Below are 25,772 nucleotides of genomic sequence, written 5' to 3'. Positions count from 1 at the left end.
ATCAGTGCCATCACCAGCAAAAAGCAGAGAGCTGTAGGTCAGCTGCTTGACTCTCCAGTTTCTGTCTTTCTACTTGATCTCCAACTCTATTCGGATTCCTCCTCTGTCTCGGCGGTTTCAGGGCGGCCTGGTCCCGGAAGGGCTTGGTCTAAATGCTGGGAATGATCCCGGGGCAGAGGAACCAAACATGTTTGCAGCTCGCCTTTCTTCTTCGCCTGCGCTGCCTGTGTCCTCCGTCTCACACTGAGTCCGGCCTTCCTGAGTCGCCGGCTGAGCTGGTGCCACAGCCCGTCCCTCAAAGCCCCCGCGGAGCGCCCAACTTCCAAAGCTTCTTAGGGAAGTTTTGAGGGCCGAGCATCTGCCTGGCCCCCGTCCCCTGCTGGGCGGAGGGCGTTGCCTTGGGAAGGGACACAATAAGGCAGGGGAAGAGGACTCTGAGGCAAGCTAGCTGGGGTCCCTGTCAACGTCGGACTCGTGAGGGAAGGGAAAGGCAGGGAAGACCGGGGTGGGGCCCGATGACACCCGGAGTGGACCACGTCCCCGTCCAGTTTTGCTAATTCTGTTTGCCTGGCAGCTTTGACTTGGACATGATTTCTCCTGTTCCCGCCGGATACTGAACAGCTGAAGAGCACACTGAGCAAAGGGGCAAAGAGAGAGGCATCAATAGACCTTGAGCAGAAGGCTCTGCTTGTTCTTTCCATCGGGGCCCGGCGGCCTAAGGAGAACAAGGCCGTGTGTACCAGAGCAGAATTTCCATTAAAGGCCAGAATCCCGGAGGCCCTTTCAGCCTGATGACCATCTTCTGATCACTATCACTTAGCGAATGCTCATTTCTCCAGTTTTTTTTTTGTTTTGTTTTGTTTTGTTTTGTTTTCTTCTGCAGCCAGGGCAGACGTCCCATGCACACTGCTATTTCATGCACCAGAGCAACAGCTCGGCGGTTCAAATGGTGTTCTCAGCAAAGGCCCGCTCTGGCTGGCGTCCACCATCTTGGTCCCGTGACCACTGATGTGACTCTGCAGGGCAAGTCAAGCCATTCCTTCTAGACTCCAGGGGACGATCCAAGCTCACAGCCACCGTGGACCAGGCTTGGCTTGGCTTCCTTTGGCCTGCTCTCCTCCGGCTGCCGGTGCTCCAGTGGGCTGGTCTGACTTCCCACTTCTAGGGTGCACAAGTCTTGGCTGGGGTCAGAGCACCCCTTGGGGGTGCGGAGTCCACAGCGGAGCTTGCAGGAGAGGTAGTTCCTGAACACCCACTGGGCACAGAGCAGGCAGGCACTGGGGGAGGTCCGGAGGTGCAGAAGGCCCAGCCCCTGTCCCCCTTTGGGCTCACAGTCTGGCCGCAGGGACAGACAGGCAGGGAAGGACCCAGGGTGCTGGGAGGCTTACCGCAAGGAGGGGGCAATTGCACCCGGGGCGACCCCCACTCATTTCCCCGCAGGTGAGGCTCAGGCGCCTGGAGCACTCTGCTTGCTTGGGTGGTCCCTGTGCCAAAGACCGGCCAGGACACAGTGGAGAAAGCACTAGAGATCCCTCCTAGGTGTACAGAGCTTTATGGGCTGTCACCTCCTGTGTTCCTCCCAACAACCCTGTGAGGCAGGCGGGCAGGCTGAGCAGGGGACTGTGCCCCGGTTGGCAGATGAGGAAGCGCGGCTCAGGGGAAGTGACTTACCTACAGCGTCGCAGCTAGGCAGTGGCGGAGCGGGCACCTGCCTCCAGGCCTTCGGATCCCAGCCGCCCCAGGGCGCTGCCTCTGAGGTACTGTACGAGGAGGTGACTCGGGCCAGCTCATGAGCAAACGAGCTGCCGGGCAGGAAGGACTCGCTCCCCGGGGCCTGGCAGGATGGGGGCTGTCGCCCGAGGCTGACCTGGGGGGGCCTGGCTTCCCCAAGCTTGCAGGCTTTGTCTACATGAGTCTACAACAACCGATTGAACAATCCATCAGCTGCTTGGCCACAAAATGCTGCTGACTGATCTTGTCACTGCCATGACTGCCTGCCTAGCTGGGTCGTGTTTGGCTGCCGTGGTTACACACACCAACTGGTCTGGGGCAACAAAACCAAACAGCTTTGCAGTCTTAATTGCCTTGGGTCACAACCTCCTTTGAGAATCCACTAAAAGCTATGGTCTTTCTCCACAGAAAACAGCACTCCCAGTGGTGTTTCCCCTCTCCCAGCCCACCAACATTTTACGTATAATTTCAGGGGTTTTCTGGACATTCCCACCTATCCATGGATCTCAGTTAGGGATCCTCTGCCTTGATCAGTCATTGTCTTGTTGGAAACGGGAAGGAAGCCAGGTCGGATAGCTGGTTCATCGGCAATGACCTCGACCAATCCCGATCCCTCCCGCCCTCTTCCCGCCGCCCCCCTTCCCCAACAGAGCACAGAGTTCTGAACTGGTGTGCAGGTTTGTGTGTGTAGAAATGCTGAGGAATCTGCAAAACCAAATGGTGAGTGCAAAACCAAACAGTCAAGTGTAAACCCCACCACAGCCGAGTCCTGAACTTGTAGCCCTCACTGTACTTCACCTTGCCGGGGCCCCAAGGCTTTGGGACTTGGGTGTGTGTGTGTAGGGGGGACCTTTCCTTGCCGTCACGTTTTAGATGACAGGGACTTTGCCAGAAGGGAACCTATGACCCAAATTCTTTCAGCCAAAGGCATTTTTAGAAAACCTCACACTTGATAACCGGGCTCTTCCTTCTACAGGACACGGCCTCCTCCCTCTCACGCTGGACCGCCCGGGCTGCAAGTCCTCATCCGTGTCTCCTAGCGTCCTGGTACAGAGGGAAATCTATATCCCCCAAACTAAGTTAAACGGCTGGAATCAATTCAATTCATTGCAACAAACACTTACTAAGCACCTCCTGCGCACAAGTCCCCGCAATGGATGACAGGCCACTAGGTATTTGGATGTCCCGTTCGAAGCAACGAGAAAAATCGCCACCACTGAATTTATCGAGCATTTGCTCGGCACCAGGCACTGACCCAAGTGCTTTCGACATCTGGTCTCACTCAGTCCTTTAAGCAGCTGTCTACGAGGCAGGAGCTATTATGGTCCGTATTTTATGGATGAACACACTGAGGCCCAGAGCGGTTAACTAAGTTGCCCAAAGTCACACAGCTAGTTAGTAGGAGAGCAGGATGCAAACTCGGGTTTGCCTGGTTCCCAAGCCCACACGTGGTTTGCCACGGAGTGTGTGTGTGTGTGTGTGTGTGTGTGTGTGTGTGTGCTCAGTCATTAGCTTACCAAATTGCAAAACGAGTTTTGAAATGGAGAAACTACTGAAACGCACCATTTAGAAAAATTCAGGCAAAGTGTTACGAGGGGGCTCCAGACAAATTCCTAAGAACAAATTATAAATACTTAAAGAGGGGATCGGGAAGACAATCAAACTACCTGGAGGGTTTCAGAGAGTACACTCGTCCCCCAGACAGATACAAAATCAAAGAACAACACAAAATATCCTTCGCAAGTAAACTCAGTGCACTTGGGAAAGGAAACTTCCTCGCCATTCTGACGGTATCCAGACTGTGCAGGGAGCCCAGCGCCCCTCCTCTTGGGGTGGGTCATCCCTACAGAGCCAGCTCACTGGCCCCCTGCAGCTTCAGTTTGTCCTTGGAGCAAAGTCATCCGGGACTCGAGCAGAAACGTGGCTTTCTACAATTGACAATTCTTTGTGCCCGCATACCTAGCTCCTTGATCATTCTAAACGCTATTTTATAGCCACGTTGGAGTTTTTACAATCCCCAAATGCAAATATTACCAGAGCTCTGATTGCCCGCCCATGATGCCACAACCTCAAAGCAATGAATAGGGCTTATTTGGAGGGAACTGAAGCACCTTAAGCTTTTGCTCAGGAATCCCTGGTAGCTTCATGGGACTTATAGGGTATTAGTGACGGGTCAAGAAACAGGACCCCCCCACCACCCCGCATCAGTGTTAACATACGCTTGCAGTGCTTCCGTAGTCCAGCAGGTGCAACAATCTGCAGATGGCACGTGGACACTACCCACGGTGGAGGATGCCCCAACACGGTGAGCGGTTCTATCTGGAGCCACTCATTCAAGGGGAGCAGAATGGGAGCAGCCCTTGGCGAACCATTCCAATCCCCAGTTGAAAAGTGAAATCAATAAAACAGATGAGATTCAAATCTGCACTCTGACGGAGTAGGTGCTTTATAACCGATGCTCATGCATCTTCTCTGTTTTATTTAATTTGGGGGGGGGGAAACCCCTGCTTATCACACACCCTATAAATGTGAGGCCCAACTTTCAAGGAAAAGGCTGTTAGGGACATCTTCAACTCCCCGAGGTTTCCAAACGTAAGGTAAATCCATCTCTTTTTTTGGTACCACCGAAAACCTCGGAAAAGCAAGTCAATTAACAATTATCGGTGGGCACAGTCACTGGCTCTTAGACTGGCTGGTTCCACATGAGTCCAAATTTCGCAGAAGTAGACCATGGGATGGATAGTGTCTGATAGTCGTAGCGACTCATTTCACAGAACTCACATCCACTCAGCTCCCTGGGTCTGGGCTTTCCATGCTTGCCAGAGAGCTTGATGGACTGAGGTTGGCCAAGGGTCCCTCCCCACTGAAAAATCCGCCAATGGCTTGCAGCTGCCTAGGGATGCAAGCACAGCCTGCTAAATTCTGTTCTTTGGGCTGTCCATAAGCTTGGCCTCCCGTCCTCACAGCAGCACTAAGAGCCGGGTTTCATGTTTCATACTGCTATGTTCTCTGCCCTCCAATCATGCCAGGCTCAGCTCATCAAAGGCCACCATGTGTGTTCCGCCCTCTGAGCTGGTGCCCCTTGATTCGCCCAGCCTGGAATGCACTTTCTCCCTGTTTTCGCTCTGGGACTCCCACACGTCCTTTGAGACCCAGCTCCTCTACCCTGACCTTACTCCGTTAGGGGTTTGGCGTGATGAGCTGGGCACTCGGGAGATGGTAATCTGGTGAGGACTGGGCTAGCCTCTCTCTAGGATGAACGTTAATGATAAACAGAGACTCGCCCCTCATTTAAACACGTCTATTCATCCCTTTTCAACCCTGTTGCGTTAATGAAACCCATCGATAGAACAGAGTGGGATTGTAACCACACCGTACAAATAACCTCAGCTAACAAGGAAGCAGAGGTAGGTTTACCCAGGACACACGGTGGCAAGGGGGCGTACAGACCTGGATCTGATTTACAGAGTGGCTAAGACCCAAGCAACTCCTGGGTTTGGAAGTCCAGAGGCTCCTTCCCTGCACCCGAAGAGGAGCAGTCCGAGGTGTCCTCCTTCGTTTACACTGGAGTAACTCCACCTCCTTGGCTATTCTGTGACGTCACTGTAGCTCGAATGGGCTCTGGGGCATGAAGCAAAGGTTATGACTAACCCCCATAAACGTTCAGCTGCTTTGCAAGAAGTGGATGGCTGTTCTAACTCTATAAATTATTGACTAGATCAGATATTGGTCCAGTCTTCACCACGGAGCTTCGAAAGGAGGCGTATGTGTACTCACAAGGTTATGGTTGTGTACTGTAATTCCACTGGCTTCTGGGAGCTTGCAGATTCCCAGACTGAATCATCTAGCAGTTCAGGGAAGGAACCTTGAGCTCCTTTCTTTCTTTTCTCTGGCCTTTACTAACCGTGTGACAGAGGTGAGCAGAGAAAGCCCAAGAGAAGGAACTGGAGACGTGGCACATATGACAGAGACTCTCAGAGCCCAGGGTCCTTCGGGGCTGAGCCGACTTCAGAAGCCAGCTCGTCGTTCAAAGTCACAGGTGAGATGAATGTACTAGGGTACTAAATGTTATCCAGATAACCCAAAGAGGTCAAGGCAGAGCTGTGGAAGCAGCTGAATCTTGGGGCAAATCGGTGAATGTCCCTACATGTCAAACAGAAGTGACAGGAGACAATTTTGTAAATTTGAAGTAATGCATTGGGAAGACAGGAAAAATGTAATGTGAGTTAGACTTCTTAGGCTTTTTGTTTGCCATTGCCCTACTTGGCCAAGTGCAGAAGGCATTTCATTCTATCACAACCAGCTGTCTATTAATAATAATACAAGAAAGCTATACAATTCAAGTCTCAGATTTTGTAAGGTATAAAATCCCAGAAGCTCTATAGGCAGCATTGTCCGACAGAACTTTCTGAGACGATGTCTAATCATCCTCCCAGGAAGAAAAGAGTGCTCTCTCTACCTACGCTGTCCAACATAGTAGCCATTGGCCACATGTGGCAACTGAGCACTTGAAATGTGGCTAGTGCAAATGGAAAACCGAATTCTTAATTTTATTTATTTAAATTGATTTAAATTGATTTAAATAGCCCCATGGGGTTGCTGGCTAAGTACTGGAGAGCACAGCTCTTTGGCGTAGGGGCTAAGAGGGCACGCAGGCCCTGGAGAGAGGTCTGGGCTGGAACCATGGACTTGTCGCTTCAGAGCTATGTCATTGGGAGGAAGTTACTAACTCTTCTGTGCCTCGACTTCCTCATCTGTGAAAGAGAGGTCGTGGCTGCACACTATTCACAGTGTCGTAGGGGTTATGAAGATGACTCGAGTGAACACCTGTTCATGCCTGTTGCACGCACTCTCTGAAGATTAGCTAGTGGTAGTCTTCATTACCAATAATGCCTCTGCCATGTATTGAGCAACTTGCCCAAGGTCATTCATTAGTAAATGCCAGAGCCTGGACTAGAACCCAGATATTGTCTGACTTCAAAGCCCACGACCTGAGTTTTGCACGATCAAATTGCGCGACTGAAACCTTTGCTATTATAATAAGCAGACCAGCAGGGAGAAGATTCTGGAAGGCCGCTAGGGTTCCACAGCTGTGGGATGGCTGCTGGGTTGGCTACTGTGTGACCCACGTGTTTTGTTTTGTTTTGTTTTGTTTTGTTTTTGCAACAGCTGTATCCTAAAATTAGGAGAAATCCGAGTTGGGGTATTTCTGTTATGACCACGTGGTACAGGGGGTGGGAGGGAGCTAGGGCTCACTGAAGAGATTCTGCCAAAAACTCTAGGGTAGCACCAATCCCCCCCGCGGGGTGGAGCTTTCCTGTAAATTTGCATTTTGTTAAAGTGTCCTTGGAGCAGGGTATTCCCTATGCAAGAGCTGGAAGAGTTTGAGGTTTTCTGGGATTTTTCCCTTTATAAATGTATGTAATTTAACTTCAATTTTTTGAAGTTTAAATGTCTGGCGCTGACTAAAATTGACGGAGTCCCAAATCAAATTCACTTGGTCAAATCAAGTCCTCAGACTTGGAATTTAGATTAAGTTCAACTGGTAAACAGCTACTTTGCTGAGAGAACACAAAAAGGCAAAATCAATAATGTATACATCAATTACAGAATGAAGGAATAAATATCTTTTCTGCAGCATGAATCCCAATGAGTAGGCAGGTGGCCTGCGAATCAGCCAGGCTAGAGACTGGGATGCGCCTCGGGGGCTCCCCAGCACCAGGCGCAGAGCACGTCGGCCATCCTCTGCCGATATTTCGGCTGGCCGTTTTCTGTGGGGCCCTTTTGTAGTGTGGCCAGTGCTGTGCCTGCTGTCAGCAATGCTGGGTGATTAGATAGGAAAGCTGTGCTTGGTCAGGCTAGGTGGGCCCCTGGGAACCATCCCAGGAGCAAGGTGAGGTCAAGAGCACTGCTGTGGAGGACGTCAAGGGCTGGGTCAAGGCGGAGGGAATCCAGAGCCATGGCAGCCAGAAGAGGCCTGTGGCACGAGTTGCTCTGAAGCTTCTGGAAAGTTCCTAGGGTCTCAGGATGATGACAGTGATGGCAACACCTACCATGTGCTGAGCGTGTACAATGTGCCAGGCGCTGAATTAAATGCCGCAGTTTCATGTAATCCCCTTTAATTCCCAAGGCAACCCTGAAAGATGGGTACCATTACTTTTCCTCATTTTATAGGGAGGAAAATAAGGCTCCGAGAAACGAAGTGACTTGCTCCAAGTCCACAGTAGGTAAGGGGCAGAACTGGAAGCCAAACTTGGGTCTGACCTACTCCCAAATTCAGGCTCTTGATTACAAATACTAAAAATGTAATGTCCAAAGCCTACCCCTTATGCTTATGCGTACCCACATTCTTTCCCCGCCACTGTACCTGCTGGGTACAGTGAGCACTGCTGACAGGCCCCAGGGTGCCAAAGGAGCCATCCAACTAACTATCACATTCGGGCAACCGAGGAAGGGAGCGGCAGGATTTCCTTTGGAGACTTCCGGATTTAGACAGCCGATTTAATGCAAGCATCTAACTTCGCTCCCTCCCAGAGCCCCGCTAAAAGTGCAGTAAGGGTTTTGTTTTGTTTTTAAAGACACAATCCCACAAGGTTAAGGCCAACAGGAGAGGAGACAACAGCACCATAGTTTCCCAAGTGAAAGAATAGCTAGAACCAAGGATAACTGACTACACAGCCCGAATCACAAGACATCAGAGGGGAAGGTGGAAAAGTAGCTTGGTCTGGATGGCTGAATCTTCATCGGGCTCAGGAACAGGGGCCCCAGGTTGTCTCTGGAAGGGAGATGAGGTGGGTGGAGGGGCCCAACGTAATGGGGTAGAGCCTGGATCCCCTCCCCCACTCTACGTCCGTGAGTATTTGCCTCTCCTCGGCCATGGCAGAGATCTGGCTTGATCATTTGCTGCTGAATTCCTGCTCTGCCTTCTAGATCCTGCTCCCTGGATCAGCTGAGGACGCTCACTTCACCCCACAAAGGTGTCCTGTGTTGACCTGCGCTTGGAGGCTGGAGGATCTGGAGGCAGGCTGTGGCAAGCTCGAAAGCCATATTTCTTCTGGGTGTGTCCAGTACCATGCCCATGACCCTGTCAGGCGTCCTGATGGTGGTGGGCTCTATACGTGCCCCAGTCCATTGTGCCTTGGGCCACCGACTTCCCTAAAAGGGGAGCTGGGGGCGGACAATAACCAGGACTTCTCAGCGTCCCTTCTGGAAGCCTTCGGCTAATGGGGGCACTAGGGCTCTTTGCTGCATACGCATCTAGCTTGTGCTCGCCGCTCAGTTCTTCAAAATGAAGCAACTGTTTGTTTAAGAGTTCATTCATAAGTGAGGAAACTACATAGAAACACAAGAGAAAGATTATGTCGGAATCAGGAGAGTGGTCGCCTCTGCGGGGAGGAGAGGCTGGGATCACAAGAAGCATGTGGGGGTCGAATCGGGGAGGGGGGAAAACATTCTATTTCTCAACCTAATTGGTGGTGACACAGGGTTTCACTTTACACTTCTTCTTTAAACTGGACATATAGGCCTTGCACACTTTTCTGCATCTCGGCTATATTTCACAATAAAAGAAAAAGCTATATACAAAGCTGGGTGCCAATAATGTGAAATATATATTTTTGCATAGAAAAAATAGTGAGGGGTGCTTGAGGGGCTCCAGTTGGGTAAGCATCTGACTCTTGATTTTGGCTCAGGTCATGATCTCAGTGTTGTGAGATCGAGGCCTGAGTTGGGCTCTGTGCCGGGCGTGGAGCCTGTTTAAGATTCTCTCTCCTGGGGCGCCTGGGTGGCTCAGTTGGTTAGGCGACTGCCTTCGGCTCAGGTCATGATCCTGAAGTCCCAGGATCGAGTCCCGCATCGGGCTCCCTGCTCAGCAGGGAGTCTGCTTCTCCCTCTGACCCTCTGCCCTCTCATGCTCTCTCTCTACCATTCTCTCTCTCTCAATAAATAAATTAAAAAAATCTTTAAAAAAAAGATTCTCTCTCCCTCTCCTTCAGCCCCTCCCCCGCTCTCTCACACACTCTCTCTCTCTCTCTCTCTCTCTCTCTCTGTCAAATAAATAAATACATCTTTAAAAAAAATAATTAAATGTTGTATTGCAACATGTTAACAGTGGTTACTCCTGGCTTATTTATATATCATATATTTATATATTTTAGTGTCCTATGGAATTTGTGTTTTCTCTATACTTGCCTGCACTTTCCAAGTTTACTACAAAGATTACTCTTGTAATCAAGAGATTGGAAAATGACAAGGTCCCCATCTAAAATTGAAACTAGTGAGGATCAACACAAAACAGATGGGAAGAGCCATCTGTGGAAACCTATGCAGACAATAGCTACTGAAACAGATTGGAGCTCGAAGCTTACCAAGGGGCCTAGGGCATATTCCTAGAGTTGGCTCTTGGAAGTCAGGAGAGTCATTATCTCTGGGAAGTGGGAGGGGTACATAGAAGGCTTCTAAGATATTTTGAATGTTCCATTTCTTAACCTGGTTGGTGGGTCCATGGCTATTGGTCTTACTATCATATGCTTTATATGCTCTTCTGTACGTATTGTATGGATTTAAGAGAACCAGGATTAGAAAAAACCAGGAATCATGTAAACAGAAAATACAGTGCTATGTCGAAGGAACAACTCAAATTCGTAAGAAAATCATCAGTTTACAGGTTAAGGAAAAATCGCTTTGGAATTTCGATCTTATTTTGTGCAAGTAGGTATTCTAACCACAAATGAACCCGTGCTTTCCTACTATGCAACTTTCTCACGACTGCTCGGCTGGTCTCCTCCCTTCCCAACCTTTATCATTCTCTACTTTCCTCTTACTGAAAGCCTCATCTTCTGTCTTCTTCCGGCCCATTCCGTCTCCCTGGGGCGGACTCCTTGCCCTCCCACCCTAGAACTTTTGAGAGGTCACCTGTGAGAGTCACCATTCCCTGTAGATGGAGAAGTCCATGGTTTGCTCAAGACTGCCAAGCAATGGATAAGCCTTGCTCTGGGAAAACCACCTTGGTGATCATGGCATCTCTCCTGCCAGGTAAATATAGTGGTTGCCAAGGGCTGTGGGCAGTGTGTCACGAAGAGTTATTGTTTAATGGGGACAGAGTTTCAGTCTTGCAAAATAAAAAGAGTTCTGGAGGTGGATGGTGGAGATGGTTGCACAACAGTGTGAATGTACTTAATGCCCCTGAGCTGTACACTAAAAAATTACCATTTTTATGTCATGTGTATTTTAGCACAATAAAGAAAAAAAAATCAGAGAAAAGATAGGTGGCCAAGCAAGTTAAAGATAGAGAGTTGGAGAGTCCGAGAGACACACAGAGAGCACCTGGCTCCACTGTTTTGCAAGGACTCAGTCTCTGGGAGTGGCACCCTGCAATGCCACCTTCTGAGAAATACTGGTTGCTACCAACTCCCTACTTGGGAGGTGGGGACTCTGGGGCTCATGGTAGGGGAAGGCTTTGCCCCAAGTCAGAGGAGACTAGAACTCAGCATTCCTGATTCCCAGTCCAAGGTGCCTTCTTGCAAGCCCTTTATCCCAAAGGAAGCCACTCTCCCTCGTCTAAATGCCAGGACAGGAGGAGGGAAGGGTGGCAGGTAGCGTGTGCACTGTGGGTGGGTGGCCGGGTGGAAACATATCTATATGCAAGGCAGAGGGCATGAGGAAGAGAAAAGAGTAGACCGTACAAAGTCGACCTCTTTCAACCCCTCTGTGATTCTCAGTGAGAGCAAGAAAGAAAGGGCACCCCATGTTTCTGAGTTAAACAGGCAGAGCGGTGCTGGGAAAGCCTGGAAATGGCCCGAAGCCTCAGTGCCTGGTTCGGGGTGGGTGGGTGGGTGGGGGTGGGGGCGCTCTCCAAATGCATTTCTGAAGAGAAGAAGCTTCGGGAAGCCATGGTGAACACCTTCAGAGGAAGTTGGGCCAACTGGACCTTCGGTCCAGCTCCATCTGAGATGTCCAGGTGTGGGGCCAAAAAGAAGACACCTCACGGCATCCTGGCCCTGCTGCGTCTCTCTCCCTGACTCTGAAATGTTTGCCTTCTTTTTCTTGTCCTACCAGGAAGAGCCAGGACTCAGTGGCAAGAGCTCTCACTGGGCTAGGCTCTGCCAAAAGCCAGGCCATCCTGGCCCTTAGCTTCTCCAGGAACAAAGGAACAGCTTCATTCCTCTCCTTTCCCCACCGGCCCCCATGTCCCAGGCTTCTGGCCTCTGGCTCCCCCACCGTGCTTCTTTACAGGTCTCCAGTCCTTGCACATAGGTTCTAGACATTAGCATATAGAAGTGGCCACTTGGCCCAGATTTCACCAAGGTAAGTCAACAGCCTGGGCTCCAAGAGTTGTCACACAGTGGCACAGGGGAGGGGATCTTCCCCCAGAGAATTTGGAGGACACTCCTACCCGCTCACAGCCAAAAGCCCATCTACTTGGCCTGGAGGTGGATGATCTGAGAACTAATGGAACCAGATTAATCCAGTGGCACAAATCAATGAGGAGAGCAGTGAAGGGCAAGGGAAAGAGCCAGTGGGGGAGACAGGAGACCTGGGGTCTAGGCTCAGCTCCTCCTTGTGCTTGGCAGCCGGGTGGACTCAGGTAAGTTCCTTTGCCTCTCTAAGCCTGCTTTTCCAGGCAGAGAGTAGGGCCAATAACAGTGCCCACTGCCACGGACTGTTGTGAGAACGCGATGGAAGGACAAGGGGAAATTCCTCCATGTGGGCTCAGGGCAGTGCATGCATGGGGCAGGGCTAGTTCTGCCTTCTGTCCCCACTCCCACTGCTACGGCGAGCTCTGGCTTGGAAGCTGGGTAACCTGAGCGCAGCCTGGGCTTTGCCATTAACTCTCTGACCTCGAGAAAGTCCCTTTCCTTTTGTGTCTATTGAGATGGTGTTTTTGTTGTTGTTGTTTGTTTGTTTTGTTAATATGGTTCATTACACTGAATGATTTTCATAGGTTGAACCAGCCTTGCATTCCTGGGATAGAGCCCACTTGGTCACAGTGTATAATTCCTTTTTATATGTTACTGGATTTGATTTGCCAGGGTTTTGTTGAGAGTTTTTGCATCTTTGTTCCTAAAGAGTGTCGGTCTACTTTTTCCCATTAGGGTCTCCCCGTGTCCTCATCTGTAAAATGATGTCGTTGAACTAGACAACCTCCAAGGTTTCTTTCAATATTCATGTTCGCTGATGTCATGATCCAAAGACAACTGAAAGACAGTGATTCTTAGGCACTAGACAGACAAAGCTTGGACTCTTCCCTGTGTAATCAAGAGGCTGAAGATTCATTTTGCCGATTTCTCAAATAACTTTAGTCTCTTCAGTCGGCCTCACATGCAAGGCCTAGGAATCTTCAGATGCTTAGGATGGAAATTAAAGCCAACCAGCTAATTCATTTTAAACTTCTTCCAAATGCATATAGTTGTATATTTCCTAGACCTGGGGTCAAAGGGTGAATTGGACAAACAAGGGGAAAGGGGCAGGGCAGGGGGGGGAACCAAGAATCCAAACACTGAATGGAGAGGCAGTGAAGAAACACAGTCCGCCTACAAACCAATCAAACAAGCCTTGGCCTCGTTCTCCAAAGTAGCCAGTTCGGAGCTACCCTTGCATCTGTTCCTATTGCTGTCTGCTAGGAAAGCAGGGAAGGGCCTGCCCGGTCATAGCTACCAAAGGAAGGATGTGGTGGCTATGCTAATGGCTGCTCAGATCTCCTGCCATGGGGTAGCCTCCAGGAGCTGTCCCTTTGGCTTTGTCACCATATGTGGCCCTGGCCCCACTCCCAACCACTGACAGTACATGGCAGGTATACTAATGCAGGCTCACTCCTGTGAGGTACGGGACTCTTCCAATGGCAACTCTGGCTCAAGGACTCTCCATTGGCCTTGCTGAAACTTTCCTGGAGCTGTACTGTGGTCCAAGATTGTTCTTACCCAATCCTCCTCTGTCCCCCAGTCGTCACAGACCACCTGCACTGTGGACTGAGGCTCCCCCCATCCCAATGCACGTCTTACACTTCTAACCCCACACCGGGGTCTGCCTTGCAGCAGACCTGAACAGACACAAGGAAGCACTTGTCTACTTAGCTCCTCTTTCCGCTCAAAATATAGAGGAAACCCTTTCCCCACCACACCACTCCCCACACTGCCCGTGAAGCACCACAGTGAGCAGTGAGCAACGCAAGAAGCGCTCCCCTGTCTCTTCCCTTGAGCACTTGGCTCACAGCTCAGAGACTTAATTTCTGTCTGAGTTTTATTGGAGTTTCTGTAATTTCCTGGGGCAGATATCTTTTTCTGTTATTTTCCTTCCTCACCCCAGTCATGAACTGGGCAATGCAAGTCATGGGGAAATCCTGGACACATCCAGCAGCCCTCAGTAAACACAGTACACTGCCCTGCAGAGAAAGTTCTGGTATCTTACCATACTGCTTTCTCTCCCTCATCGAAGCTTTGCAAGCCGGTAAATGGGTGGATTATGGGACTGTTTTGAAGGAATAAGGTCTAGCTCTGGGAACCAGAAAGGCAAACATATGCATAACCTACCACTAAGGTTGGGCGAACAGACGTCCTTTTTGATGTGTGAACATCCAACGAAAACAGATCCATCAGTTACACTAAGCTCAGGCACAGTCTTCAAAATCAATATACACAGGCTATACTTCTAGTTAGTTTGTGGACTTTAATAAATAATTGGCCTTCTCTGAATAAATTAGTTTAAGGGTTCAGTTTGATTTAATTGTAAAATTATATTTAATAGCAGAGGCTTACAGCAATGGTGATAAACGGTCAAGAGCGTACCAAGTTCATATCCCGTTCCCAGATTTGAAGCCACGTGCCTGCTTCAAGATGCGGAATTTATGAGCTCAGCGTCTGCGCCAGAAGTCAGGGGACTCCAGATGTTACTCAGGGCCAATCATTTCACGGCCTTGTGGGACTCCCATACCCCAGGGAGAAAGTGTGGGGTTCACCCAGATCAGCTCTCTGGGCCCTGCTCGCTGGGGCGTACTGTGAGCTGAGGGGCTTCTACCATCTTCCCTCAACTGCCCATCTATAAACCGTATGGGCATGGGACAGGAGGGAGCTGGGCGCTCAAGGGGTTGCTGCCCAGGACTAGGAGGCCCAGGGGGCCTGGTAGGTGGCGAGGTACCCCGGGCCTCTGAGGTACCAGGCTGCCAGAGAGAATGAGGGAGAGGCTGTTGCCAAGGGCGCTGGGGTGTGTGTTTCTTCTGAGGGCTTTGACTATCTGCTCCCTTTGGAGTACCTGTCATCCTACACTGTAGAATGTGTAGGGTAGACTGTACTGTAGCTGAAATCTGCTCCGTCGGCCTTTTATAACATTCCTGCGACACGTATTTACTGAGCACCTACCATGATCTGGGCCCTGTGCTGCGACAACATTGGTGGACAAGACAGACATGGTTTTTGCCCTTTTGGAGCTGTCACATTCCTATTCCGGAGAAGCACTGAGACAAGGATTTATAGTACAGGTTGGTAAGCGTTGTACAGGAACACTGCAGAGTGTTAGAGAACAAACAGGGGAACCTAACCTAGTCTGGGTGGGGGTTTCATGGCAAAACCGAGCTTTAAGCTGTGGCCTGAAGGACAATGAGATGTTGGCCCGGTGAGAGGCCCCGGGCAGGAAGTTGGCAAAATTCTCAAATCAACTTGATCTATGTCATAGCTGTACCCAGTGCCACTCCTCTCCAAAGACCCGGCTAATACCCAGCTTATGGATATTTGGGGGAATGCTTGCAAAATGAGGCCTAAGGATATGGGTTTTCCTAGATAAAGAAAGGACTGCTTTCAAGAGTCCCACGTCATCCCAAAGAGCACCGTGCTATGCGGGTGCGGGTGAGGGGGATGGATGAACAATCTTCACATTTCTGTTCCGGACTTATTAAATTCCAGAAACTTGCTAACATTCTAAAAGCCCTAAGGTGTCCTGTACTCATGCTCCTTCTCTGTCGCAGTGAGCAGGGGCCAGGGGTCCTGGGACACGAGGATGGCGCATCACCAGCAGTTTATAGATCAGAGCCGAACCCCTTTGGGGAGGGAGTAAGTAGCTGTAGGGGTGAGCATTTTGGGAGGCGTGTGCGTGGGAGGGAGGGAGCAGATGGATGTGGCTGGCCGAAGAGGTCGATTATGACAATATAGTTGGTCGCTTAGCCAACATCTAGTCTTCCTTCTCTTTGGCACCTTCCCCAGTTTCTGCTCAGGCAGCCTTGCTTGCCCCATGCTGCCTATACGCTCTGGGGAAAGCTGGCTCCACTCAGGGCTCTAGAAGGGGGGCACTTGGCTCAACTCACATGAAGCAGCATAGTAGACATGCAATCAGTTCGGGCCACTATGCCCCGAATTCCCAGGGGCTTCTGGGCAAGAAGCCTCCTTGTTTTTCTGACAGAGCTTCTGGAAGCGACTCTCTCTCCCACGCGGCTGGATGAGGGAGGAGGAAGCCTGTAGCCCCTGGAACCGCTGGCCGCTGTGTGTGCCCACAAGGGGGAGCCAGCTTTGGGATGAAGGACTAGGAACAGACAGCTGGAAAGAAACAGCATCCTCCGTGACAGCTGAGCTACCACTTCAAATCACCCCTGAAGTCGACCCAGCGGCCGGACTCGCACTTACGGGACTCAAGTCAGTTCCTTTCATTGGCCAAGCCAGTGTGAGTTGGTTTTCCTGTTATTTGTGACTCAATACATCCTAACTGATAAGGAATCTAGCCTGGCCCCCAGACCTCGGAGTTCATGAGGTCTGCATTATACCTCCCACTGGAGAGCATCCCATTTCTAATGATGAAGCACAGGGCTTGTTGGGCCCCGTTCAGCCTCAAGTCACGCTCCTTTATCCCGGGACCAGTTTACAGAGAAATCTAACACACGTGAACCGCCTGTGTGACCTGCTCCAACAAACACGTCTGGTGCAGATCAACTATGGCAGGCTTGGGTTCTTCATTCAGATCTGAAATGCAGTACTCAAGCTCTTAAATACTCTGTTTTGCATTAGTTGAGTGCGCTACACATTTTAGAAGCTTAACAACATTAAGGATTTCTAGTTCATATTCAATTCCGAATAACTCGAATATGTACTTTGTGGGTTTCTGTGAGGAAAATAATTGATGGTCCAAACTGGAAGTCATCTATAGAAAATAGGCAGGGCTAGCTTCTAAAAGCAATTATTGGCATCAAGCTCCTGAATTTTTAAATCCTCTGAAAAGTCTGAGAACATACCAGAAAGTGGAGATTTCAGAGGTAATGACTGTAAACAAAATATTAAAAGCCCATGAGAGGTGTTGCCAAGTAGGAAGCTGATGGCTCTAGAAACAATCATGAGGGCTCATTCTATTTCTTCACCCCGAGTCCGATCTTCTATCACAAACCTTATTCACCAGGAGAGTGAATAATAGACACAAGTCAAGTGCAAGGTTACAGAGAAACGCTTTGCCTTTAGGAAACTCTTCTGCGAGTGGGGTTGGTATAAAGATTTGAGCTTGCCTGGAAAATGAGCTCAGGCAAGGCAGAGAGGGGATGTGGCTATCACCAGGGCAAGTGAGATTTAGGGGGACAAGAACAAAGCGTGAGCCTCCCTTCCCGCTCTCCTCTGCACAGGACCGATGCACCTGGAGCATTTTAGTCAGTTGAGTAGAACCTTACCCACCCAGAGGGTCTCACTCCAATGCCTTGTGCTCAGTTCAGAGGCAAGCTGCCAGGACAAGGGTGAAGAACTGGGGAGGGAAGAGAAGACTCAGGGGGAACATCACAGTTGTCCTCAAATCTCTCAAGGACCCTGAAGGCAGGAGACCTTTCTAGGGGGTAGTGGGAAGGAATCTCCTTGTAATGTAATTAGCCTGCCAAAGAAGACACTTCCAAATGAAAAGCTAATGAAGCAAATAAAAGACAAACAATATAGCTGTCAAAATGACAAACAAAAACAAAACCCTCAACCTATCATTTCCACAAAGAATGTAAAAATCTATGCTCGCGAACTAGTGAAGAAAACCTCTTAATGATTTTTTTTTGTTTTATCTTTTTAATTTTTAAACCAAGCGTGAGAGCTTATTCAAGTACAACCGGAACTTATAAGAACTTAAAAATTATACTTTAAGCCTGAAGAGAGAAGAACATATGCTGAACAGCCTTCAAAATGTGCTGACTCTACACTGTGCTGGTCAAAGAGAAACAGCAGACTTAGAAATGCACTGTGTGTAAGTGAAGACCACTCACGGCTCTCTCAGGACTGGCTGAAATATGCCGGTTCTGTTAGGAACACTCAGAGTGGCACGAATGGATCTTACATGGGAAAAAAACAGTGGTAAGAGTGGCCTGAATTTCTGAGCCAACTTTTTTTTGGGGGGGGGAAGGGGGTTCTTATGTGCTGTTGTCACTGTGCTATGTGAAATGGCAGCCAGAGGGCCTGTTTTGTCTTTCCAAGATGCATCAAACCATGACCACCGCTGCCACGGAAGGGCCAGTGCAGATTTACCACTGGAGGTGCTAAACTCTGGGTTCGTCAGAGGTTGGAGGAACCCTGTGTTCTCAGATCTCACCCTTGGGGAATGCCAGCCACAGCTGGCCCCGTGCTGGAAGAGAACAAGAGCCCCAGCTGGACCAGAAAAATGCAGCACGGTCAGGGGGTGGTGGCCCCACACGAGAGCCTGAGTTCATCGGCCTTGAAGTCTGGGAGTTTCTACCAATAATTACTCGGAAACACTCAGAAACAGTCTCAAGAGCTTAATTCTGTCGTGTCGCCCCTTCCCACCAGCTTCCATTCATTCCTTCAAAGGGTCCTTCAGCTCACTTTGACAGAGCCAGAGAAGACAGACTTCTTCTTTTTTGTTATCAAGTGGCGGCGCAGACAAGACACAAATAACTCTGATTAAAACGTGAACCTCACCAAGCCCTGAAACGCAGAAACCACAGGTCTTGGGAGCTGGGCACGTGAGTGAGGACACAAGAAGCAGGTGTGTCGACATTTCAAAAGTCATTTTGGGCCCTTGGTCGGAGGCTCTCACTTCCTACTTTGTGTGCCAGTATCAAGGCCTTAGGAGCTGGTTCGCACTGTGGTTGAGATCCTTAACTTTTTCCAGAACTCTACCCCCAGGGCCTAGCACTTGCTCCAGAGGGATAGTTTGCACAGAAAGCTAGTCACACACAGCGAGTCCCTAGCATCATTCTGCTGGCTCTTGTATTAATCAGCAAACTGTGAGTCATCATAGTATTTCTAGATGCAGAGGACCAATGAAGCAAAGTGGGGTTTCTTAACCCCAGTCAGAAGCAGAGATAATGTCCCTTCCTGTCTACGGTCACTTCTCCATTCCCTGACCCGCGTGTTGTCACGTCACCAAAACGCCCAGAGAGGACAGACATTGTGTTCGGCTGACCAGGAAAGTGATTTCTAAGTGCTGGCTCTGCACCTCCCTAGGACATCCAGAAACCCCAGCTGGCCCGCACAAGATGATGCACATGCATGGAGACACTACGGCGCCGGGCTATGACAGAAAGCCGGCAACGCGGCCTGTTGCCCCCTTGGTGTAACACGCTAATGTTATTTGAAAATTAAATATTGCTTTTGATGAGAAGAGGATTGGATTGGCAAGTGTTTTAAAACTTAAGTCTTTCTTTTTTTATTGTGGTAAAAGTTGCCGTTTTAACCATTTTAAGTGCACAGTTCAGAGACACTGGGTACATTCGCAGTACTGTGCAACCATCCCCTCTCCAGAACGTGCTCATCATCCCAAACTGAAACTCTGTTCCCCATTAAGCACTAACTTCCCCTTTTCTCCCCCAGCCCCAGGCACCCACCATGCTACTTACCTCATAAAAGTGGAATCATACAGTATTTGTCCTTTTGTGTCTGGCTTCTTCCACTGAGCATAATGTCTCTAAGGTTCATTCATGTAGCAGCAGGTGTCAGAATTCCCTTCCTCTTTAAGACTAAATAATAGTCCATAATATGGACAGATGGATGGTGCTTACCCATTCACCAGCCGATGGGCATTTGGGTTTTGTTTTTTTTTTTTTTTTTACCTTTCGGCTGCTATAAATAGAGCTGCTGTGAACACTGGTGAACAGATTCGGGTTCAAGGCCTTGCTTTCAATTCTTTGGGGTCTATACCTAGGAGTGGAATTGTTGGGTCATATAGTAATTCTATGTTTACATTTTGAGGAGCCGCCATCCTGTTTTCCACAGTGGCTGCGCCAGTCTCCATTCCTACTGATGGTGCACGTGATTTCCAATTTCTCCACATCCTCGTCAATGCTTGTTGTTTTCTCTTTTTGTTTTCTCTTTCAAATAATAGCCACCCTAATGGGGGTCAAAATTTTGTCTGTTTACATTTTCCAGAGCTCGTTTTTGAAAGTGTTGCCTGATAGAGCGAAAGGGTCATGGAATTATTCCCAGTTATTCCCACTCAGGGGTGGTTGGGGGCCTCCCACACCCGTCAAAGCTTTGTCACCTGGAAATAAATGATCATTACTCAAAACTGTAAATGAGGAGTCCACCTTCATCTGTTGGCCTATGGAGTCAGCCGGCTTTGGCAAATTCTCTTCATGTGCCACCCAGCCATGGACCTGCGAAAAAAATCTAGCTCCCCACAACCGTGCTCACCTCCTCTGCTCAAAAACAGAGACTGGCCAGGCACGGTAGCACGCTACAGGGGTAAAAGCCAGCTAGAACCTGTGCCTTTGGCTTCAAATCCAAAGCCCCCCAAAGCAAAGCAAGACTTGGAATACTCTCTGATGAGATAGGGCTACGCATCTTTCAGGCCTTCAGGGCCACATTTAGGCCAAAGCTTTACGATAATTTCCTTAAGTGTCTGCTTCCCTTTTTTCTGTGTACCTAGCTCCAATAGCCCAATGGAGATCTGTGGGCTCAGGGCGATTCCCAGCTGCACATGTCCTAATCCGACAGGAAACTCGGCTAACATGGGAGAAGGGCCAAAGTATGGAAGAAAGAGAGAAATGGCGCCTCTTCACTTACTCCATTCTGTCTTAGAGGCCTGTGAGGCCACTGGGAGGCAGGAGCCAGGGAAGGCTGTGCTGGGGGCCCACGTGGGTCTGCGGTGGAAGTGGGATCTCTTCGGACCTGCGTGTGGCTTTTAGCTTTCAACAACCTCTCTCCTTTTGATGGGAGGGACTCGAATGATAAGCCCTCATCTCGTGACAACAAAACACAATAAACAGACAAAGCACCATGTGTCACCATGGGCAAAACTAACGAGATCCAATAAAAATCCAAACTTTTTCAACTCCTTAAGAAAAAGCAGAAACTTTTTTCTTGGGGGGGGGGCGAGGGGTTTTGCTTTAACCACAAACAGAGTTCTACCCTCTGCCGCCCTCCTCAAGCTCACGAGGAGCCGGCCAGGGCACACGCACGGCCGCATTAGGCAGCAGGCCCAGATCTTGGGATTTGTCAACCCCCAAGGGACAGAAGAGGCTAAAAGTACAAATGGACTCAGGAGAGGCTTCCTAAATCTGTGCTATGGGGCCATTAACGGGTTTGAGAGGGAGTGGCTGGGGAGCATGCGGGAGGGAAGGGGGGGAATGGAGTGGAGCCCTGTTAGTGTGCCTGCCTGGCTCGCCGTCCAGCTCTGCACTCGGGGTGTTGGGCCACAGCTGAACAGACCAGGCCCACTGTGACTTTCCACTCGCCCTAGACATTTTTTTATGTTTTGCTAACTTTTCACTTGGGGGTCACAACAGCAGCTACTACTCTTCTACTCTTTGAAAACCTTCCCTGGTTTTACAGCGACAAATAAGCAGGTCGTTTCAGTGAGCGCTGAAAAAAGAAAATAATTCCTACACTTTGTTTTTAAACATCTCATTTTGAGCACCTCAACTTCAGCAAAGTTCGTGGTTTCTCTTCAAGTATGTTAAGGCAAAATGAACAAACAAAAAACCCACAAAAACTTGATAGGAGGTTTCTGAAAATGGTTGCCTTTTGAGCCTTCATAAGGCAATTACTAAGCAATTATAAAATTCGATCTGTCGATCTCTATTATTGAGGCCTCCGACTGGGGGGCTTTCTGCACCCCCATCAGTTTCGGCGTGGACCGTACTCTCGGATCGTCACTCCAAGGATAGAAAGTACCACTGATGTTTAAAGGGCTAGCACTTGACAAGTAGCGCATTTTAAATTTCTGCTTTTTGAAAAAGGGACATAGCTTTGAGGTGGAGGATCATTAATGATTCTCAGAAGCCAGAAGAGAAAGAGAAAGAAAAACCAGATTCTGGGTCATATTAGTACCAAGTTCTGAGACTGCATTTCCCAAATTCAACACCCTGTGGAGTTTCACTTCGTGGCAATTCAGAGAGGTTGAAACGAAACTTGGTCAACACGGGGAAACTGGGCCCTACATTTTCAAAAATGTATGTTACACTGTGTCTAATTATATTTCCTCCCAAAGCAGCTAAAAAAAGGCTTCCCCAAACGAAATAACATTTTGTGGCCCAATTTAGAAAGAAAGGAAAAAGTAAGCTTGTGTGTACAGCCGTGCTCGCAGACAAAATGAAGACACTTATTCAGGAAAAGGCTGCCCCATCTGGCAGAGAAGATGTGTGCAGAGCCGGCCCTGGCCGTGACCCAGGGGCACCGGGAACCTGACTCGCCGCCCCCATCCTCCCGCGAGTGGTGACAGCTTGCCCAGAGGCCTCTGCTCTTGCACTGCAGCGGGACTAACCTCCAAAATGAAATGTGTGATGCTTCGTGCCAGAATTAGTAAGAAGAACTAAGGTAAGCCAGTGAAAGGACCGGCAAGTCCAAAGTCACAGGCCCTCCCTGACAATATATGGTGCATCTGATTCCGGGAGCGGGGGGGGGGGGGTCCAGTATGTCAACAAAGAGCTGTCACCTGCTTTTAAATGCTCATGAACAATCTGAGACTAGAAGCAGGTTCCCCCGGGCCACCATCTCTCCTGACTCTCTCTCTCTTTTTCCTAAATTTAAATTTTTTTTTTAATTTTAAAGTTTTTTTTGTATTCAAGTACAATCAACACACAGGGTCATATTAGTCTCAAAAGCACACTTATTGTGATGAGCACCGAGTTAGTGTACAGAATTGTTGAATCATTACATGGTACATCTCCTGAATCCTTCTCTGGTGGAAAGTGGAGCCGACGTAACTTTGACAAGAATAGACGATTCTCTTGGTCTAGCCTGCTTTTATCATTTCTGTTTTCCATGAGAGGTCATGGTGCAAATGTAAAGATTTTAATTTGCAGCGCTAACTGCGACAGCAGTAATTAAAGGTTCTGCTCTACTGAGCAGGTGAGGACAGCCTTGGAAATTCGAACCAAGAGGAATCTTGAGTTTCTGCAAAGGTTCCTGTGGGAGGCTTTGGGAGTGGGTGTGAGTGGTGGGGGGGGAGGGGAAGGGGGAGGCACCCCTGCAGGTTCAGCATGGGTGCTCTGAGTGCTGGCATCCATCTGGGGCCCCGAACAAGGCTCCAAAAACACAACGCTGACAAGGGACGCCCATCCCCCACTGCCAGTGACTAAGCAGAAGCAGCGTTCCTGTCGGCACTGGTGCTGGGTGGCCGGCAAGGCTGGCCTGCGCTCTCCCTGCCGTTGGCTCTCTGTGCCTGTCAGCAGCAGTCCTGGGGCCCATTTCTTACTCAGCCTGCACAGCAGCCCCCACATGTCTCCCAGCACTTCTGCTGTCTATGCTTGGAGGGAGGGGCAGCCAACATTCTCCCCTTCTCCCCGGCCAGGGGTGCTCAGAAAGCTATGGCCTGGCTCAGCGGCTCTGCTCCTTTCTGGGGTCAACGACCTTGTGTCCTCCACTTGACTTCTCTTCAGCCACCTGGCAAATGTCCTCCCTGACCAGCCGCCCCTCCGCCACCAATAATCAGAGAGGACCCTGGACACTGAGGCAGTCTAACCCATTCCACTGGGTTACTGGTGTTCGAAGTTTCAGGGACTTTCTTTTTTCTTTTTTTTTTTTTTTAAAGATTTTATTTATTTATTTGAGAGAGAGAGAGAGAATGAGAGATAGAGAGCACGAGAGGGAAGAGGGTCAGAGGGAGAAGCAGACTCCCTGCTGAGCAGGGAGCCCGACGTGGGACTCGATCCCGGGACTCCAGGATCATGACCTGAGCCGAAGGCAGTCGCTTAACCACCTGAGCGACCCAGGCGCCCCAGGGACTTTCTAGGAACAGTGGCAGCCAAAATTGATGGAGCATTTTTGTGAGCCAGGTCCTATGCCCAGCGCTTGGATATGAGTATCTCCAGCTTACAGATGGGGAGACTAAGGCCCGGAGAGGGAAAATAGCTTGCCGAATTAAAAAGTGGCCGAGCAGCGACTTGGACCCTAGGGATCCAAAGCCTGGGCCCCCTTGAACCTGGCCTCCAGCCCAGTCCTGGGGCCTGCCCCCTGCCAAGCAACCCCCACCCCGGCCCCAGGCCACTGTGTCCCCTGCCCTGTGCCGCCTCCCTCAGGCCCCAGGCTTCCCTGAGGCCCCACTTCAGACCACGCTGCCCAGATCCCCATGGCAGGCCCAGCCCCCCAAGGAGGGCAATTTGTCCCCGGTCTCTGCAATGGCCGGGTGGTCGCCGGTGCCCTGGCTAAGGAGACAGGAGGCTTATTGGTAAAGGTAGAAAGCGTAGCAAAGCCAGGAGGGGCCTCATCCTTCCTCAAGGCAGCCTTGGTTCCCCTCCTGCCCTTCTCCAAATCTGTCCAAACAATATCATGTGCCTCTTTGGTCTGTTTCTCCACAGCTGCCCCCTTCCCCTGTGCCTCGGCCTGCCTCAAGGATCAGATTTCAGGCCTTTTTGTTCTTATTCCAACTGGCCCCCATCCACATCCCTCCTCCCCAGGATGCTGCACTCCCAGCTCTGCAAACCACCAGCACTGAGGGCCCTCAAGCTACCTCCTTGATGGACCTGCTTTCATCCCTGAGCAAATGTAAGTTCCATTCACCAGCGGCTGGTGGTAAAATTCGAGTCCTAACTGATTTTTGCGCGTTATCTCCAATAAGCCTTCAGGGAGAAGAGCCCTAAGTTATGGAAACAAAATTCACCTCAATTAAGAACAGAGATGTCACCCAGCCTTGGAAGTAGGGTGGGGAGATTTGGGGGTCATTACAATCCAACACACCAGGGCTGGGGTGTCCTGACTGCAAAGAGTCCCTCCCTTCGTAATTCCAGGTCCACATCCCTCATCTGGAACTTCAAACCCAAAAAGCTCGGAAAGCCGCTCTTATTTTGGTACAATCGGCATCAAAATTTATTTGGGGACAAAAATTGATGTGGACTTAGTTAAATATTCATATTTCTCTGCAAGAACAATGAAATGCTGCCCCAGGTTCTGCCAGAGGCTTGTGTGATATTTGGCAAATGCACCATATTACCTTTCTAAAGCCCCAAACGTTCTAAACTTGGAACTGCATCTGACCTCCGAGGTGGCGGATCCCAGCCCGGGGCCTGCACTAGCCCTGACTGACCACGAAGCGTGTGCCAGGCCCGGCTCTGAGCAATTGCAATTCAGCGCCTCCCGGCTCTGAGCAATTGCAATTCAGCGCCTCCTTTGTCTTCCAATGTCCCAAGAGACCAGCACTCCTCCTGGGCTCACACGCAGCTGAGGCTCAGAGGGGCTGAGAGCCTGGTCAGTGTCGGTGCCTGGACTTGAACCCCCCACGCCCTCGCTTCAGCTGCCATGCTAAACTGCCGCCCTGAAGCCAGATGGCATTTGCCTTTTCCCTTCAGTGCAAACAAATGGCCCACTGAAATCGGATCGTTTACTTAACTGGTCGAGTGAAATTGCCAGAGCTGAGAAATACGAGTCTACAAATAAAAATGAGCTCCTCTAGACGACTGGACTTGGCTTTTCTGCTTACTCAAGAGTTGGGTTTCTCAGCTTACATTCAGAAAGCACTCTTTTCAAAAACCAAAATCTGGGTTAAAATGAAACCCCAGTGCTTCTGGGGTAACCATTATCACACGTGGAGGTAAAACGAGCTAGTCTCCATCACCATGTAGTAGGTCAGGAGGGTTTTCCGAGGCTCGGTTTGGCCAAGAACACGTTCCCCTGCAAGAGTGAGCAGGGCCGAGCTCTCAGGCCTTCAAGCGA

The 25,772-nt window shown here is 49.9% G+C and overlaps 1 protein-coding gene across 6 annotated transcripts in view; it reads right to left on the bottom strand.

Annotated features, from left to right (window-relative positions):
* Positions 1 to 25,772, bottom strand: part of MAMLD1 (mastermind like domain containing 1) — a 117,010-nt gene that overhangs the window by 8,174 nt on the left and 83,064 nt on the right. Inside the window, exon 4 of one of the 6 annotated variants that reach the window (XM_025862887.2) lies at positions 1,672 to 1,915. The exons of the other annotated variants lie outside the window; for them this stretch is intronic. Within the exon in view, the coding sequence (XP_025718672.1) occupies positions 1,672 to 1,915 (244 nt within the window). The remainder of the gene's footprint in view (positions 1 to 1,671; positions 1,916 to 25,772) is intronic. 6 annotated transcript variants of the gene reach the window in all.

Source organism: Callorhinus ursinus, unplaced genomic scaffold (genome assembly GCF_003265705.2).
Source record: "Callorhinus ursinus isolate GAN/ISIS: 27379988/994484 unplaced genomic scaffold, GSC_fseal_2.0 scaffold84, whole genome shotgun sequence".
Lineage (NCBI taxonomy): Eukaryota > Metazoa > Chordata > Mammalia > Carnivora > Otariidae > Callorhinus > Callorhinus ursinus.
The sequence above is the reverse complement of the archived record's forward strand: the minus strand, read 5'-3'. Positions and strand labels throughout refer to the sequence as shown.